The 15,783-nt window shown below is 43.3% G+C and overlaps 1 protein-coding gene across 12 annotated transcripts in view; it reads right to left on the bottom strand.

Annotated features, from left to right (window-relative positions):
* The window catches only part of PITPNM2 (phosphatidylinositol transfer protein membrane associated 2), a 195,296-nt gene that overhangs the window by 14,988 nt on the left and 164,525 nt on the right, over window positions 1-15,783 (bottom strand). For 6 of the 12 annotated variants that reach the window (XM_050924411.1, XM_050924398.1, XM_050924404.1 and 3 more), the window contains 3 exons: window positions 9,258-9,422; window positions 4,981-5,193; window positions 1,996-2,144 (listed from right to left, as the gene is read on the bottom strand). In XM_050924411.1, the coding sequence (XP_050780368.1) occupies window positions 1,996-2,144; window positions 4,981-5,193; window positions 9,258-9,422 (527 nt within the window). The remainder of the gene's footprint in view (window positions 1-1,995; window positions 2,145-4,980; window positions 5,194-9,257; window positions 9,423-15,783) is intronic. The other 6 variants (XM_050924403.1, XM_050924405.1, XM_050924406.1 and 3 more) reach the window with 4 other exon arrangements.

The raw sequence follows: 15,783 nt of genomic DNA, 5'->3' as shown, positions 1-15,783 counted from the left end.
AGAGCACTGCAGTCAGATATGCTGTAACAGAACTGGGGTAATTTAAACAGCTGAGCTAATACACAGCAAACCCAGGTCAATATGAGGAGCTGGATCCTACCCGGTGCTGAGTAGCTTGCAGAGTTTAGGGTGCTAGTACTTCACTTAAGCCAGTTCAAAGGTTTAGACTAAAAGGAGTTGAAGCATAAAATCAGGGTACTAGGATTAAATAATTATTCTCCATCCTTTAGCACAGGGCCCCCTGGAGTTTTTTCTGGCAGAAGGGACACCAAAGTGGGCAGATCCCCTCTGAATGCTCCAGCACCATGCCACTGGCAATTCAGAATGAACGGGGGTAGAACCAAAATGGATACAACTGGCCCCAGTTCAGCTACAGTCTGTGGAGTGATGATCCTAGACTGTCCCTTCGTACTGGGTGACCTGGCCTCTCGCTAGCGCCTGACAAAAGATGCATCAAATGAAAAGATGTTTCCAAATCCTGATCAGGGAAAGAACTTGGGGCAGGGAAAGGAGGAAGAGAAAAGACTCCAGCCCATTGTGCATCTGGAAGGACACGGCCAGCGGGTTGCAATCCACAGAAGCAGCCCCCTCTCCGCTGTGATGAAAATGACAGAGGGCCACGGCAATACGGTCACTAGAGCAGCCCTTTGGGCTTGTGTGTTTTTTCTCTGTGGAGCGCAATGTTTGTGTTGCAGCGAGGGATCGTTATGCTCTGACAATGCACTGGGCTTTAAAGATACATTGTCAATTTAATAATCCTGGCAAGAGTTTTCAAACCCTGGGGGCTAAAGTTGGGGCTTCTAAATCTATATTGAGACAACCAAAATTCACAGGGGTTAAGCACTTGCAGCTCCCTCTGACTTCAATGGGACATGTGGTATTCAGGGTCTCTAAAAAAACCAGGCTACGCTGATTTAGCTGCCTACGCATACATCTAGAAGCTCAACTTTAGGCCCCTGATTTGAATACATTGGCCCACATGTCACAAGCTAGCAAGTTTCTTTCTTCTTTAACTATTTATGCTCCTTGTTTACTCTTTGCATTTCTCTCCAGGTGGACAAGGGCAATCAAGAAGAATGTGTCCCCCTTTTGTTCATGGTTGTTTTCACCTCCGGGGTCTTAGTACTGCTATTTTTGGGTTTCATGCACTTCCGGGAAAACAACTATTTTCAATGTTTGTTTGTTTGAAAGGGAAATATCCCCACTGGTTTTAGAAAAAAAATGTGATTTTGCAAAATTTAAATGTGTCACCAAAGTTAAACTGAAAGAATCCAAATTTTGATGGTCCAGAAACCATCATTTGTTATTCACCTAACCCCATGAGAAGTAATTGGAATTGTGGTACCAAGTTCTGGATCTTGAAGCAAAAATCCGTAGTCCTCGGGGTGTTTAAGTGTTAATTTGAGAGCCCAAATGGAGGACTGAACACTTCAACTTAGCAACCCAAGTCTGAAACTTGTACAAACTTTTCCTTCTGTTTCATTCCATGCGGGGTTTGCATCGAGAGTTTCCCTTTGAGCTTCAGGTTTGAAAGAATGTAAACATTCAAACCAAAGTTCAATTCAAACAGGCAAGCATCACCTGTTTTTTGTCTCAAAATCATGCAATGCTGCAAGACTATGATATGAAATGGGCCCAGACTGACTCCAAATGATTCAGATCATTAGTGAACCTCTCTCCACGAACCTGCTCCAGTCACAAAAGCCAGCACCAAGCAAGTCATGTGTGATTTGGTGGTTTCCATGAAAAGACTGTGCATAGCAGTAAGTATTATTTGCAATGCAGCTGTATTTGACACAGCATGGGAAGGGAACAAAGATGGCTCTGCAGTTGTGAAGTGTACATTTCCCCCCTCCATATATGCAGCAAGCCCCCATTAGTGTCAACAACAGTTATTCTGGAGGGTGCAGCAAGGCGAAAATAGACTCCAAAATACTTTCCAACAAAAGTTAGGCACAAGGGAGAAGAGAGAGAAGCATGAAATATTTATGGTACCTGTCTCAGCAAGAAGGAGACTACATCGGTTGATTCCCAGTAGCTTGCATGGAAGAGGTGTGGTAAGGCTACCGTTGGAAAGGCAGTCAGTGCATCGGGACAGTAAAGAGCATAGTCTATTCTTTTTGTTCCCCACCATCTGGCAGCAACTAATGAAAGAAAAGGCTTGTTAAAAAGAGAGGAGCGAGCTGTTTTCAATGTTAACCTTAGGCCATAGGTCCTTGCGCTGGGCAATTCTTTCCCCGTTGATTTTATTGTTAAGATGGAGCAAACTTTGAACAGGGCTCAAAAGTATTAATGAGCCACCCAAGGATTGTACAAGGCACAGAGCATGACATCTTCTCTATTAAATCAAACAGGATATCCCTCGAAGAGGCAGTCACTAGCCATTAATCCACACCCCAGGAGAATGTGAGGCACAGATCAAAGGCTGGTGACTCCATGCCCAGCCAGGGGATTAGAGGCCATTAATACATACCCTAGAGTCTCTTGTGGATACTAGAATAGCAATAATCAAAATAACTTTCAGATTAGACGGGGCATGTACATGTCATCAACGCTCCTGGGGCCAGCCAGTGGGTGTCCCCAGTGCAGGGTCACTCCCACTCACAGTGAGTTTGTGACAATGTGCTGATACCGTGGTGATGAGGATCAAACAAACCTCTCAATCCGTACAGCAAAAATGGGATAAAAGGATTCTGCCCTGGAGGTGGGATGGGGGAGAGCCATGGATGTGTCTACGTACTGCAACCTTCCCCAGACCTGAAGAGGTCCGTGTAAGCTCAAAAGCTTGTCTCCCTCATCAACAGAAGTTGGTCCAATAAAAGCTATTGTCTCACCCACCTTGAGTGTCTAATATCCTGGGACCGACACAGCCACAACAACACTGCACAGATATACCTGAGTCATTTTCAGCTCCATGGGTCTGCTTTAAGCAGAGGCTAGCAGATGCTGTTAAAGGCAAAAAACTAAACAAACAGCATGTTTCCCTTTAATTTTCACTGAGGCACAAACTCTCTCAAACCCAGAGAGAGTTAAAATCCTATATTTTATTATTAATATCAGAAGCAGAAGTGAACAATATAAAGGCAATGGAGCCAAAGGTTAGCTGCTATGGAAAGATGTGAGCGAAACACTGGGAGGGGAAAAGAGACTGGATTATGAGAAAGGCCCATGGTGAAGCATTCATCACCACCCCCACCACCATTCTGCAGGGAGCCAGCCTCTGGAGGGCTGCTGAAGCAACTTGCTCAGCCTCTGCAGGGGCGAGTGTCTTCACAATCAACCTTCCGGCCCAACAAGAGAACCAGGGAGGAGTCCTTAAACCCTGCAGCTCTCAGAACAGAGGCTCTGGTGAGCTTTGAGGATGGGTCATTAAACGGTGAAGCTATGGACAAATCTCCAGGCTTCATCAGCATCTACTGGGACGGGGGCTACAGGGGAAGCCAGTAGCTACAGGGTAATTTAAAACCCAGCAGAACAGTCAATTAGCTTATTTTAATACCAACTCATTCTCTCTTCTAGTACCAGAGCCACACGGCAGGGATATCAATGGGAGTGAGGTGGTGAAGCGGATGTGCTCAGTGGGGGCAGTTTACACACAGATCACCACCCAAACACAAGGAACAGCCAGTCAGATCCTTCAGCTAGACCAGAGGGTTCCCAAGTTCTTCCCTGTAAAATGGCTCCACATTCCCTCCCATGCCCCACCCCCACTGCCCAGATCCCACTCCCCAGTGTTGCTCTTCAGAATATTTCCTTCCACAAGACCCCAGTCTGAGACCCACTGGCAGCCCACAAGTGACACCTGGCCAGTGCCTGTCACACTTACCCGGCTGGGGCACTGCCATGGTTTAACCCCACACTGAGCTCCACTGTAAATAACCACATAATCACCTTTTCAAACGGGTCAGAGCGAGAGCGTTTTGGCACATAGATTTCAGTGCCAAAAGCAAGAGGCTGACTTTCTAGTTGCAGGCAGCCTTGATGATGCTTTGTGATGAAAAAGCACCCACAGAAGGAGATGCAGAGACCCCAGAGCAGTGGTGTTAGGAGGAGTTACTTCGGCATGCAAGTAGCAAGCTTGGGCTTGGACAAGGAGCTTGGGATTCACTAGAATAGCTTTGCTGGTTCTCCAGTAAGGCATCAGACACAAAAACGAGACAGCCTGACATGGGAGGGGATGTGATAGCTGCCACCAAGCAGACACCTCAGTTGAAAATCTGGGCTCAAGGGAAGAGTTGCCCACTCTTTCCACAAATGAGCAGACTCCTCCTCTGCGGGCTGTTCTGGTAGGAGCCACAGCAGGGTGATCTGAGGTACGGCGTTGGTATGTGTATATGCCCCCTGGTCCAGCAATGCTGGCTATGAACCATGCTTCCCCATGCCAACTACTCCTGATTCTAGCAAGAATAATGGGCAGGAGGGGCTGCTGGCAGACAGAATACAGGTGCTGTCTTTTCTGAGTATAGGTGTGCCAGTTCGGTTACTCTGCTTTCCCTGCTCAGCACATGATTTGACACGCAATGGCCATTTATACAGAGATATTGACCTATCAAAAGACATGATATTCTGCTTGCGTTTCCGGTTATGGAATCACTAGTTACTGGTAAAGTCCCAGTTATTGGTAAAGATCCAACTTTCCATTTCTCATGAAAGACCTATTCTCGGTTAATTTCAGAGTCTTTGTACAGAACAGCCAGGATTAACGCCTTCGTGCTAGGGAGAGATTGCAACAGGGGCTATGGGCCAGTGCACTTGCTCTCACATGTCTTGTCTACAAGAGTTTGTGCCATCACCAGCTGTTAGCGGTGCTGCTGTTACTCTTTCAAGCAATATGAAAACAAGTATTTGTTAAATAGTGCTCAGTTTGTGAGGGCCCTTGGTGAAAGGAGAAAGCAAACAGATTTCCTCTGGAGAAGAGAACTGCCCAGGTTAGATGATGTAGGAGAGTAGTTGGATAGATAAGTCCCCTCTCCAGAATACCTTTCTTGATGTCCAGATCTGGTATTTGTAGAATATAGTCCGGATCCCAACTTGATGGCCCCTCAAGCCTTCTTCCTAAATGATTCTGGGGTATTTCATGTTTACGTTGCCTGCGTCTCTTGGGCGAGGCTTGGGTGGGGGATTTGTGAGGGAGCGCAAGTTGGGACAGAAAGCTAAATCCTCCTCTGGCATGGTTAAGATGATTTTTGTTTTCTAAAGGAAGAAAATTAAAAACACACACACACACACACACACACAAACAAAAACCCACACTTATTATCACAGCATGCACATCCAGAACACATCAGTTTTGTCCTCCAGGATTTAACATTGTGATGGAAAAGACGCATAGATTAAAGAAACAGGATTGCGATCCCATGTGTGGGAACTATTATTTTGGAGTTGAAATTAAGCATTTACATCTCTTTCTTTATAAAGAGATGAAGACTGACCACCTGCCTCCTTGAGTAGCCTGTCCTTATGGTGAAGATCTAAGGAGGTATACAGCTGGGAATCTTCTTTCCCCAACTCAATGGCTGCAAAGTTGCTGCCACTGTTGATAGGATGTTGTTTTTCCGTGGGGAGGAGGGGCTAAGCCTTTGCATCCACAGTTAGCTATCCCCCACCACTCTACAGTGCCACGCAGAGGGAACTCCCCGGGAAGCAGGGTTGTGGAGTCCCATGTTGCGGATTCTCACTGGACTTCACGCAACGGAATCACAGTGGCTTGTTCCCAGTATCTAAAGCTGGCCCTGGAAGGGATCTAGAGATGGAAATGTATATGGAAGGCCTAACTCAAGTGCTTGCTGAGGACAGGCCCTTTCACAGTGAGACAAAGTCAGAACCTTCAGTGCTACATTTCTGGCTCTAGAGGCCAACTGTGCAGGAAGACAAAAATCATGTTGCAAACAGATGTCTTAATAATCAAACGAACGAGGGTGGGGAGGTCAACTCTTCTACTCAGCAACACATGCAGAAATGAAGGAGGGAAGTTAGTTTGAAGAGGGCATCTTTCCATCCAATACAAAAGCCCCAGCTTTCATCTGATGAGCTAGATTCTGGTTTCTCCATTAAACTCCATCAATCCCACCGAGGTCAGTGGGGTTATGTAGGCATGAGCAAGGGCACAAATTGTTCTCACCTTCGTATAATGAAGGCAGCTGGCAGTCTGAAGAATGCTAGCCAAATCCATCCCCTGGCGTAACGCCATCAGAGCTTGTGGCTTAATGAATTTGACCCACACTGTCTACACAGCTTCACTTCCCCAGGGCAGGGAAATGTTGGATATTTACACTGAGGCTTTATTCAGCTTGTCAACACCTGAAGGCAGCAATCGCCTTGTTCTGTGTTTGTGTAGGTCTCAGCGCACTGAGGCCCTGATCCTGATGGGGACGTTGGGGTGCTACCATGAGATACATATTTAATAATCAACACTTAACAACTCCTCCTTCAGGATTTATTTACCTTCCTGACTAGCTGAGCTCAGCAATTACCCTGGGGTATGAAACGTGCACAAAACAAACCCCCTGGTAAGGAACCTTCTACCCAGATAGATTAACATGTAGCAAGGCATAACACATTTTATTGTGCAATCCCACTGTGTGTTTTGTGTATTTGCTCTGATACGATAAAAAAAAAATCCTCTCCTTAAGAAAGGAAACCCCCATTTGTTAAAGTGCAGGTAGTTTATTCTCGCCACACACTGACATTTGGCCAAAGAAAATAAGAAGCTACTCAACCCCACTGTGACATATGCACAAAAATGTTATATGGCATAAACATGGGGTGCATGCAGAAATCCTAGTCCTAATAATACTAGGAACTTAGATATACTGCTTTTCATGGTCAAAGTACTTTAGATGCACTAACTGATTCATCCTCACATGCCCATAAGGAGGGTAATATTATTATTCCTGTTTTACAGATGGGGAAACTGAGACAGGGTGATTCCATGACTTGCCCAAAGCTACCGAGGGAGTCAGTATCAGAGACAGCAGAAGGATTTGGGAACTCCTATCTCCCAATCCTGCGCACAGACCACACACTGCACTTCGCCAAGCGCTCAGAGGAGGTACGTGCACATATCCAGAAGAGCAGGTGCCCCCTTTGTTTGTTCTTTAAAGCTGGAATAGTCAAAGATGCAGAAGAGAGTGGGCAGATTTCAATGGGACTCAGGAACCTACAAGCCTTGAGCTCTGTTGAATGTCCCAGCCTACACATTTTACTTCACATTATGATATTTACCTCAGGAGGAATTAAAAACCTTACTGTTTAATTATAAACGTAATAGTTCAAAGCCTAGTGGTCCACTAAAGGTGATATGCACAAGTATTTTTTAAAACTGAGATTGTGCCTTTGGGGGTTTCAGCTTCCTTCCAGGTTCTCAAAGATTTTTTGTTTTTAAAAGATTATTTTTTGGTTTTTGCCTTAGCAGTATCAGGAACATCAGTGTTGGGCTGGTTTCGCTTTTCTGGCTGATTTGTTGGGGGGTCGCAAAGAATGTCTATTGTTAACACACACACCTTAATAGAGAGGAGGAAGAGGGTGAATTTTTAGCAAAGGCTGCCTTTCGCCAAAAGATTTCTTAGTCATTGAAGTTAAATTGGCCTTGACAAAAAATTTTTTTAAAAACTCAATCTGACCAAAAACCACTTCCACACTCCGTTGCTCAGCTTTGGTTCTTGTAATGTCATCGTTTTGCTAATTCTCTAGTCCTCTGGGCAAAATATTAGCTGAATTTCTAATGTGTGAACCAAACAAGAAAAACTTTTAAGTCCCCCCTCCTCAACTTTTTTTTAAAACAGAAAGCAGCCCAAAAAGGGGGGGGGCGGGGAAGAGACATGACACACAATTTTTTCCCCCCTTTGCAAATTACCTTTAAATAATATGTAATGTGCCACCTGTCAGATCTTACATAATTTATTGAAAAGTGCTGATGATATACCAGTTGCATAGATCACAATTATCAACTGAAGACAAGATGTACCATTTGATTCCTTAATGATGCACAGGGGCCAATGGTTGTTCAAGGTTATCAATTATCTTTTATACATGAACAATTTATGCCCATAATGACTCCAACATGCATAATATAGTGGCAGCTCACTGTATTATAATTGTAGGCATCTGTTCTTCCTAAGGGTGCATTAACAATGTGTCATTGACAATGATAAAATTGGGCTTAGGTGGAATAGTTCCAACTTCTTATTAATCATTGAAAACAGCCTCAGACAAGCAATTACATTTGTTATCCTCCCTCACTGCAAGGCTCCCAGCTAAAAGCAGAGACTGATTCTTGCCATCATATTCAGATATGGGATTTAAACAGCCCCAGACATTCTGGTTCAGCCCCACCTCCAGTGATAAAGTTTGCTGAAGACTTAGACAGGCTATGTTTGATTCCTCACTGCTGGAATTCATGTAAACTTTGTAGGGCTCAAATCCTCCCTCTTCCAATCCTACCTGTGGAACCCCTGCTAGCAAGGTGCACTGTATTTTAGAATACATTTAAACAAAACATGCAACTATTGTAACAAGAAATTAAGAGGACAAACAGCCCGATGGTTCACCCATGAATATCTGGAATAAGTGACCTCCATTTCTGCAGACATCAGTTTCAGAGGTACACATTAGATCAGTTTTCCCATGGGGGAAAAATAGTTGGTCAAACTATTGCATTCACACCCCAATTCCAAAGGACAGGTGAGTCTAACACAAATACAACAAGTTATGACATTGGTATAGATAATAATAAATAGTAACACCACCACTCAGATGTATGTATGTGTATTCTTCTTGCTATTCAGGCAGGGATCAGCTTTACAATGGATCGGAGAGCTACATCCTTTGCAATAGCCAAGGAAGCTGTTTTCCTTTAACAAGGAGCAAAATGCTTTTCAAAAAAGACCCTTGGCCATGCAGTCTGATGTTCTGTGCTGCTATTATTAGACTTAATTAAGCAAGCAATGGGGAGGACCGGCAGCTGTTATGACTGACCCTCACCAGGATACACAGTCAACAGCAGGAAATACCCTCAGTGTCCTATTCTCCCCAACCCTTTGTATTTGATAACACTGCACAGTGTGGAGTTTGAAGGATCATGGAGCAATACAGTGGCTAACTCCAAACCAGGCTATACGTTAAAAACACACACACAAAATAAAGACAGAGAGAACAGTTCTACGGGTCTGTCCTATACACTGAGGTCAGCCTGGTGTGTGGTGCTGCTACTTTAGTGCTACAGTGAGAAGAAATCTTGGAGGGTGCGAAACACTTACTGTTAGCTATGTTGGAAGCAGTGTAACTGTCTGCCATTCCTGAGACCTGGCTGGCAATGCTGATCTCACTGGCCCTCCGGAATCCCCTGAACTGAGGGGTTGTAATGGGGGTGGAAAGGGACGCATTTTCCATGAAGACTGCACCATGAGACTGAACAACATCTGCTATGAAGTCGAAACAGGGAAATCAAAATATTAGACCAACAGACAGAGACCAGGCAAGACGAAATCAAGAGGAGAAAAGGAGGCAAACAAGGCAATGATTGGCTTTCAGATGCAAAACCTTTCAAACCAATTGGAAGGAAAACACATTTCATCTCAGCTCTATTTTGAAAAGAAAAAAAACACCGGAGCAGGCAAAAGGAGAGTTGGCATCTAGCATCTCATTGTCCGATTGAGAAAAGCAAAAGAATCAGTTTAAACCAAACCAAATCAGGAAAGGTTTGCTTGAGCAGCAAGAACAGAAAGATGCATCATGCAGACTCATGTGAATATATACAGCTTTAGATATTCACATTTAGCCAGAACAATGGGGGGGTGGGGGAAGGGCAGAAGGTAAAAAACTTAATTTGGGAGGTACCAGTTTTATAGCATCTTTTAAACTAAAGGGGAAAGTTTGAGGGAGAGATATTGTCATGCCAGAGTGGTCCTCATGTTGGACTTGTTTACGTTGCAATCCAAGGTGTGACTGCAGCTCAGGCAGACATGCCCAAGCTAGTTTCAACCTACGTAGCCCGGCTAACAGCAACGAAGACGCAGCGGCACGGACTTTAACGTGGGCTGTACAAGCCCACCCAAAACCTTGGGTATGTACTAGTGTTGCTGGCCTGTGCCAGGATTTATGCCACTGTCTAGTTGATATTTTTAGCTGTGGTAGCTAGATTAAAGCATGTGTGGGGCTGCCTACTCACACTGCAATCACATCTCCGGCTGCGGTGTAGACATACCCTTAGTTACTAAAAAAAATACAGCCACCATTTGTGAAACTGAAGGCCAGTTAGGCTCCTAACTCCATATTTAGGCTTCTCAGTACAGGTAGCCTGGGTACTGAGCACTCAAATGTCCCTTTAATTTAAATAGCATTTGGTGGTGGTGAGCCTTTTTTAAAATCAGGCCACTTTTATTGAGGTACCTAAAATCTGGATTTAGGAGCACAACTTTAGGCCCTCAAGCTTAAAAAGTTTGGCCTTATCCTTCAGGAAGTAAACACAAGGGGAATGAGGAGTAAAAATCACACTCGTATGGAGTGCGCGTGCACACGCGCGTGTGTGTACATACGTATTATTAGGGAGAAATTAGTTCTCTAATGCATGTACCTGAGAAACTGTGAGGTTTATGTGGCTCTATTGGGCAATCCTGCTTTTCTGTAGGAAAAACTATACACTAAAAACATTTTAAAGCTCGGGGAAGGCAGTGTTACTGTCATAAGCGGATTGTTAAGGGTTAATGGCTCTTGTACCTGTAAAGGGTTACAAGCAGGGAACTGGACACCTGACCAGAAGACCAATCAGAAAACAAGATACTTTTAAATTTGGGCGGAGGAAAGCTTTTGTGTGCGTTCTTTGTCTGTTGTGTGTTCTTCTCTTGGAGGGTCTGAGAGAGACCAGACATTACTACAGGCTGTCTAAGTTTCTTTTCATATAGTAAGTAAAAACAGGTGGTTTAGGCTTTTTGATTGTTTTTACTCTATTTGCAATTGTGGATCTGGCTGGTTAACTTTTATATGTGTAGTTGCTGGGAATATTCTGATTTGTATTGGTACTGGGGGGAAAGTCTCTCCCTCCGAGAGAAGAACACACAACACACAAAGAACACACACAAAAGCTTTCCTCCACCCAAATTTAAAAGTATCTTGTTTTCTGATTGGTCTTCTGGTCAGGTGTCCAGTTCCCTGTTTGTTAACCCTTTACAGGTACAAGAGACATTAACCCTTAACAATCTGCTTATGACAGTTACCTAGTGGCTAGCACAGCAGATTGGGAGTGAAGGTGACTCCTGGGTTCTTTTCCCAGCTGTTCCACTGACTTGCTGTGACTCACTCAAAGCCACACTTAACTTGTGTGTCTCATTTTCCTACCTGTAATTTGCTTATAACAACACCTACCCATCCTACAGAGGTATTTCAAGGCAGAATTAATTAATGTCTGTGATGCACACAGAGATCGTCAATTTAAAGAAACTACGTCCTGTAAGTGCAACATATTTAATGGAATGCAAAGCTGACATGGAAAGCAAGCAGGTGAGTTTGCACTTTTATCTAAAGTTCTACACTGCTGCCTATCACGGGAGAATCGGAATATCGGCATCTGAACTTTATTCACAACTATCAACCAATTTTGTGCAAGCAGGCACAAAAGGAGGAGGAAAATGCCTCCCCCAGCAACAAAAGTCAGCTGTAAATCATGGTTGTCAAGTGATTAAAAAAATCAATTGAGATTAATCACACTGTTAAACAATAATTGAATACCATTTATTTAAATATTTTGGGATGTTTTCTACATTTTCAAATATATTGATTTCAATTATAACACAGAATACAAAGTGTACAGTGCTCACTTTATTTTTATTACAAATATCTGCACTGTAAAAAACAAAAATAGCATTTTTCAATTCACCTAATACAGGTATTGTAGTGCAATCTCTTTATCATTAATAAAGTTGAACTTACAAATGTAGAATTATGTACAAAAAAATCCTGCATTCAAAAATAGAACAATGTAAAACTTTAGAGCCTACAAGTCCACCCAGTCCTATTTTTTGTTCAGCCAATCGCTCAGACAAACACGTTTGTTTTCATTCGCAGGAGATAATGCTGCCCGCTTCTTGTGCTAAAGATTTATATGTCCCTTAATGCTTCAACCACCATTCCAGGGGACATGCATCCATGCTGATGACAGGTTCTGCTCAATAACAGTCCAACGCAATGCGGACCGATGCATGTTCATTTTCATCATCTGAGTCAGATGGGAGCACCAGCAGAAAGTTGATTTTCTTTTCTGGTGGTTCGGATTCTGTAGTTTCTGCATTAGAGTGTTGCTCTTTTAAGACTTCTGAAAGCATGCTCCACACCTCGTCCCTTTCAGATTTTGGAAGGCACTTCAGATTCTTAAACCTTGGTTTGAGTGCTGTAGCTATCTTTAGAAATCTTACATTGGTACGTTCTTTGCGTTTTGTGAAATCTGCAGTGAAAGTGCTCTTAAAATAAACATGTGCTGAGTCATCATCCAAGACTACTATAACATGAAATATGTGCCAGAATGTGGGTAAAATAGAGCTGGAGACACAACTCTCCCCCAAGGAGTTGACTCACAAATTTAATTAATGCGTATTTTTTTAATGAGCGTTATCAGCATGGAAGCATGTCCTCTGGAATGGTGGCCAAAGCATGAAGGGGCATACGAATGTTTAGCATATCTGGCACGTAAATACCTTGCAACACCGGCTACAAAAGTCCCATGAGAATGCCTGTTCTCACTTTCTGGTGACATTGTAAATAAGAAGTGGGCAGCATTATCTCCTGTAAATGTAGACAAACTTGTTTGTCTTAACAGTTGGCTGAACGAGAAGTAGAACTGAGTGGACTTGTAGACTCTAAAGTTTTACATTGTTTTGTTTTTGAGTGCAGTCATGTAACAAAAAAATTTAAAATTGTAAGTTGCACTTTCATGATCAAGAGATTGCACTACAGTACTTTTATGAGGTGAAATGAAAAATACTGTTTCTTTTATCATTTTTACAATGCAAATATTTGTAATAAAAATAATATAAAGTGAGCAATGTACACTTTGTATTCAGTGTTGTAACTGAAATCAATATATTTGAAAATGTAGAAAAACATTCAAAAATATTTAATAAATTTCAATCAGTATTCTATTAACAGTGCAATTTAAATTTTGATTAATTGCAATTAACTTTTTGCATTGATGATGTGAGTTAACTGCTATTAATCAACAGCCCTACTGTAAATTATGTATTTCAACTGTGTGGGAAATGATCTAACTGGAAATTAAATATCCTTGGATGCGGTCAGTCTGGTGTTGTATTAGCAAGCGCACAAATGAGTCATCTAAATAGTGATCCGAGAAGCCCATATGCCTAGTGCTACTGACTCGCTAGCTGGAACTCCAAACATTTGTGCTTTCTTAGATACCTGCAATTAACACAGGCTCTGGCACACAACTGACATGAACTATGCCAATCTGATGGAAAAGAGAATGGCTAAAAGCAGTAGAACATGGACTTAAATGTTGGTAAGATTATTTCAGTGCTCTGCAGGAAAAAAAGGCTACAAGCTGATCAATGTAAAGCCATATGGACTGTCAGTGTCTAGGGCCCAGTTGGAGTCTGACCCTGACACTGTGTGTTTCATACACTGTATGAGTTAAGCCTGAAAGGCCTCTGCTAATGTCACCCTCTCCTCTGATGTACGCTCCCCTCACTTCCCTCCTCTTTCCATTTTGCCTTGAGCTGCCAGCTATCAAGGTTGCTGCACAGCGTCTGTACTGCAGCATGTCTCACTGTGCCACACTTTGCAGCAGTCTCATGGTCCTACTGGCACTTCCTTCAATAAAAGATTTATAGAAAGGAAACACACTGAAGCCACGTTCCAAAAAGGGGCACAAGCCAAGCGTGGGAGCTGATTACAGTTCGGAACTGAATGGAGATCTGGCATGGTCCAGTGGACAGGAGTGGGACACGTGTCATGGGCTCTATTTCCAGCTCTGACACTAATCTGCTGTGTGACCCTGAGCATGTCACTTCCCCTTTCTGCACCTGTTTCCCCGCTTAGCCTTTGTCTGGCTTATCTATTAGATTGTAGGTGCTCTGGGGCAGGCACTCTTACCATGTGTTTCTACAATGCCTGATCGGGCTCACAGCCCTCCTATAACAGAGTGATACAGCAACAGGGCTTGGAATGTGTGTGATGGGAACAGCTCTCCATTAAATCAGCAGACACACAGCAGAGCTCAGCTGTACAACCCCTTGGACTCAGAGACTTTATCTTGACTCGGAAAAGCGCTGAGTTTAGATTGGGCTCAGGTAATGTGCTCGCTAAGCCTGATCTTTTCCCCTAGTGTAGATATACCCTAACTTCCTGAGCTCAATTTCAGTTGCTTGAGCTGCAGCCTAGCTAAATAATTCAATTTCAAGATCTTAACTTGCACCTGCACTAGGGGGGGAAAGGTCAAGTTCATCTCGGGCCTAGCTAGCACGTTGAACTACACCCAGCCTAAATTCAACCATTCTCCCCTAGTGAACAACACCAGGCCAGAGAGGTGGATCCTATTCAAGTCTCCACACTCTATCGTTGGTGGCATTTGTACAGCTCCCCATTGAGCTACCTGCATTGTGGACCCCCCATGCCTCACAGGATCAGGCCCACAATCAAAGATGTGTGGAGAAAGCATGGGCGGAACCCTGTTTTCAGGAGGTTTTGCCAGGCTGTAAAAATTTACAGAATTGCTGCAGCAAAACAGACTAGACTACTGATCCAGCATGTGTGGTATCCTGACACCTACACCAATGCCAGATGCCTCAAAGGAAATGACTTAACCCCCAAGGCACACACAAAGAGTTGAGGGGCACTTTTCCTCCCATCCCAACTGCAGCCGGCAGTAATAGGGAGCAAGGACCAACTTTCAACCATGCCAATATAAGAGCTCCACCTAGTGGTGACAGTGCTACAGCACTTGTGTCGCTCAATAGCTACATGGTAAGAGTGATCCAAAATGGCAGCCTCTTGGCATTTGGTGTTGCCAACTCTTACAATATCTTTTTTTTTTTCTCAGAGCCCCAGCTGCTGGAATCAGAGATTGCAGGAGAATCTCAGCTTTCATGTAACATAAAAAAGCATGTGTTCTCTGCAACCAGGAGGGCTAGAAAGCTGGGAAACATGATGTGAGGCCACACTAAAGGCTTACAAATCTGGATGCAAATTTAAAAAAAAATTATGAAAAGAAAACTCTCATGATATTTAAATTAATCTCATGATTTTGGGATCTGACTCATGGTTTTTGAATGCTTGAGGTTGGCAATACTGGGTCTGAAGCAAGAAGATAGACAGCCCTTTTGATATCGTCCTAGCTGGTGTCACCACAGACTATTCTCATTCATATAAACGATTAAGCTTTTGCTATTGAGCTTAACACTCTACATGCAGATAAAGGGAGTCTATTGACTCTGACAGCAGTGCTCCCTCATACAGTCTTAATGATATCTGCTTTCATATTTTCTTAAACCTCCAGAACCTCTTCCTTTTTTAGTTACAGAGTCCCCCCTTTTCAAACTATGAGCCCTCAATTCTATAACGGAGAGCTGTTTCCAGGGAAAATACAGGACAGGAAACACAGGAGATGAAAATGTCTAGAAAACTTAGTCTTTTCAATTTACCCCGCAAAGAGTCCTGTGGCACCTTATAGACTAACAGACATATTGGAGCATGAGCTTTTGTGGGTGAATATCCACTTCGTCAATTTACCCCTTCGGTCGAGTATTCCGAAATCCCAAATCTATATTGAAAGTGATT

This window comes from Gopherus flavomarginatus, chromosome 15, assembly GCF_025201925.1.
Source record: "Gopherus flavomarginatus isolate rGopFla2 chromosome 15, rGopFla2.mat.asm, whole genome shotgun sequence".
NCBI lineage: Eukaryota > Metazoa > Chordata > Testudines > Testudinidae > Gopherus > Gopherus flavomarginatus.
The sequence above is the reverse complement of the archived record's forward strand: the minus strand, read 5'-3'. Positions and strand labels throughout refer to the sequence as shown.